Source organism: Hibiscus syriacus, unplaced genomic scaffold (genome assembly GCF_006381635.1).
Source record: "Hibiscus syriacus cultivar Baekdansim isolate YM2019G1 unplaced genomic scaffold, ASM638163v2 tig00116965_pilon, whole genome shotgun sequence".
In the NCBI taxonomy this organism is placed as follows: domain Eukaryota; kingdom Viridiplantae; phylum Streptophyta; class Magnoliopsida; order Malvales; family Malvaceae; genus Hibiscus; species Hibiscus syriacus.
The window spans coordinates 4784444-4786848 of NW_024063490.1; the positions used below are offsets into that span (position 1 = coordinate 4784444).

The window sequence follows — 2405 nt, forward strand, 5'->3', positions numbered from 1 at the left end:
CAGATATTAAATTCTTAATAAATTTTGGAGCATGCAGCACATTGTTTAAGGTAAATGGAGGGTACAGGGAAGGCAAAGTAGTACTACCGTGACCGACAATTGGAATTAAATGTCCACTACCAACAACAATGTTATTATTTTTAATGCTCGAATTGACATAAGATGAAAGAATACCTTGGTCCACTGTCATATGAGATGTAGCTCCGGTGTCCATATAATAATTCCCATCCAGTTGCGAAATTGAGAAAGCATGCATAGCCGCCTCAATATTCGTAGGTGTGTATGAAGGGGCCATGGCGCTATAAGCCTGTGGACGTTGGCCCAGAATACCTGGCCTAGTAGGCCTAGCACCGGAGGGGGGACAGCTGGTCTAGGAGCCCACGACGTTGCTGGATATGGGCAGGGAGGATTGGGCCACTGAGCTAGCCATGGGGTCCAGGATGCTGGCCAAGAATATTGACCCTACTGCTGCCATGTCGGTCCAGAGGCCTGTCCAGATTGTTGTTGGGCTGGCACATTAGCATTACGGCCTTTTCCAAAATTTTTGGGCTTTTTTTGCTTAGTGTTTCTGGAATTCGAACGGGAGTCGTCAGTGTTCTGCTGGGTGGTGGAGGTTGAGACAAAGACCGTCTGTGGGCGGTTGGTGGAACCACCCTCCTTAGCTAGAAGGTTTTTGATGGTCCGCTCAGCCAATTTTAGACGAGATCGACAACTTTCGAACGAAGGCAGAGGTTCTTGATTTTGAATGAAATCCACCATCCTGGCATAGGCCTCTGGGAGCCCAGCCGTGACCTTGAGAATGAGCCGGCTGTTGGGAATCGGAGCATCAACATCAGTGAGACGATTGGTAAGTGATTTGATATGATTACAATAACCATCAATGGATGAGAAATTCTTAAAGTCGAGGTCAGCAAGCTCTTGTTCGAGATGAGAGGCTCGTGAGGCTTTATTGTCTTGAAACATAGACTCGAGACGAGCCCAAGCACCATGAGTAGTGTCGTCCTTGAGAATAATATCATGAAGAAGATCCGTGGAAATTGTTTCATAGATCCATTGAAGGACTGTAGCGTTCAACCGCTTCCAAAGAGCAAGATCAGCGGCCATAGAGGCTTCATATGCAACCTTCTTCTTCGCCTCCGTAGGAGGAATAATATGATTATAGAGATCGTGAACCCTAACAAGCACCTTAAAAAGGGTCGCCCAAGAGTGATACATTCCATGATCGGCATCCAACGTGATGGGAACAAGAGACTTAACGTTGGTTATGGTCAAATCCGGATGAAATTTTGGTGTTTCAGCCATGGAAAGTGTAGTGTAGCGGAAAAAGAAAGAAGAAAGATAGGAAGAGGAAGAAAAGAGGGTCGAATGTTAGGAGAGAAACCAAGAATAGAAACCCTATTTTGATACCATGAAAGAGATTGATTCGTTGTCTTTCTCATTGCTAAACCGTGGAATATATACATGATTACAAGAGATCAATTAGGCTACAATTAAGGAAACAAAGATATACATTCTAAACTAATGATACACACTATAAACAGAATATATTGAACATATATTCTAACAACAATTGAGGGTTGTTTAGCCGTTTGAGTGATTAAATGTTGGTCTTATAGCTAGATTTAGGATTAAAGTAAAAAAAAGAGGTTAGGTTCTATCTAGCTTGGGTTTTGGTTCGATCGGCCACCGTAGACGGTGGCCTAGGTGAAAGGATTATCAACTTATGGTTGTAGATGGTGGTGGTGAGTTTTAGGGTTTAGGTCTAAGCAAAATAGAGAGATTTAGAAGTTATAGCGAAGCATTTTGGGAAAGTTTGAGTCAGGCTAGGTTCTTCTCCGGTCAGATGCGATGGTGGCGAGAACGGAGGTGGCCACCGATGTAACGTGGCCAGTGAGATTGTAAATCCTTTGGTGGAGGTGGCCATGGGTTTAAGGGTGATAAGTGGTTGAGAGGAAACAAAAAAAAAGTTTTTAGGAACAAAACGTCGATGCCACTGGAAGAGAGAGTCGATGGTTGGAGGTAATGATGGCAGAGATTATTTTAGAAAGAAGTGAAAGTCTTTGAGGATTTCTTGAGTTTCATATTTTTAAAATAAGGATAAGTTGGATTTTTGTATTTGTTTGAAATCGAAAGGTGTTTTGAAATGAATTGTTGAAGTTCTTAGAAATAGTTGGAGTTTGATAAAAAAAGATAATAATTTTGTGGTTTTTTTCTTGTTTTTTGGGATTGCATATATTTTCTAAGAAAAAGGATTGAAGAACAAGGCATAAAAATAAGGGTTTTGATTTTTTTTTCCTTGGGTTTGAATAAGTGTTGTAGAAAAATAAAATATAGAGAAGAAATGGGGAGAATGGCTCAAGGAAAGAAAATGGGGCGGAGAGATGGGTTTCATGCGTGAACCATAG

At 41.7% G+C, this 2405-nt stretch overlaps 1 protein-coding gene across 1 annotated transcript; it reads right to left on the reverse strand.

The window, feature by feature from the left end:
- Positions 1-462: 462 nt before the first annotated feature.
- LOC120191122 lies at positions 463-1302 on the reverse strand. The gene has a single exon (XM_039194116.1). It carries the CDS (start codon positions 1300-1302, stop codon positions 463-465), a length of 840 nt encoding a protein of 279 aa, XP_039050047.1.
- Between the last annotated feature and the right edge of the window lie 1103 nt (positions 1303-2405).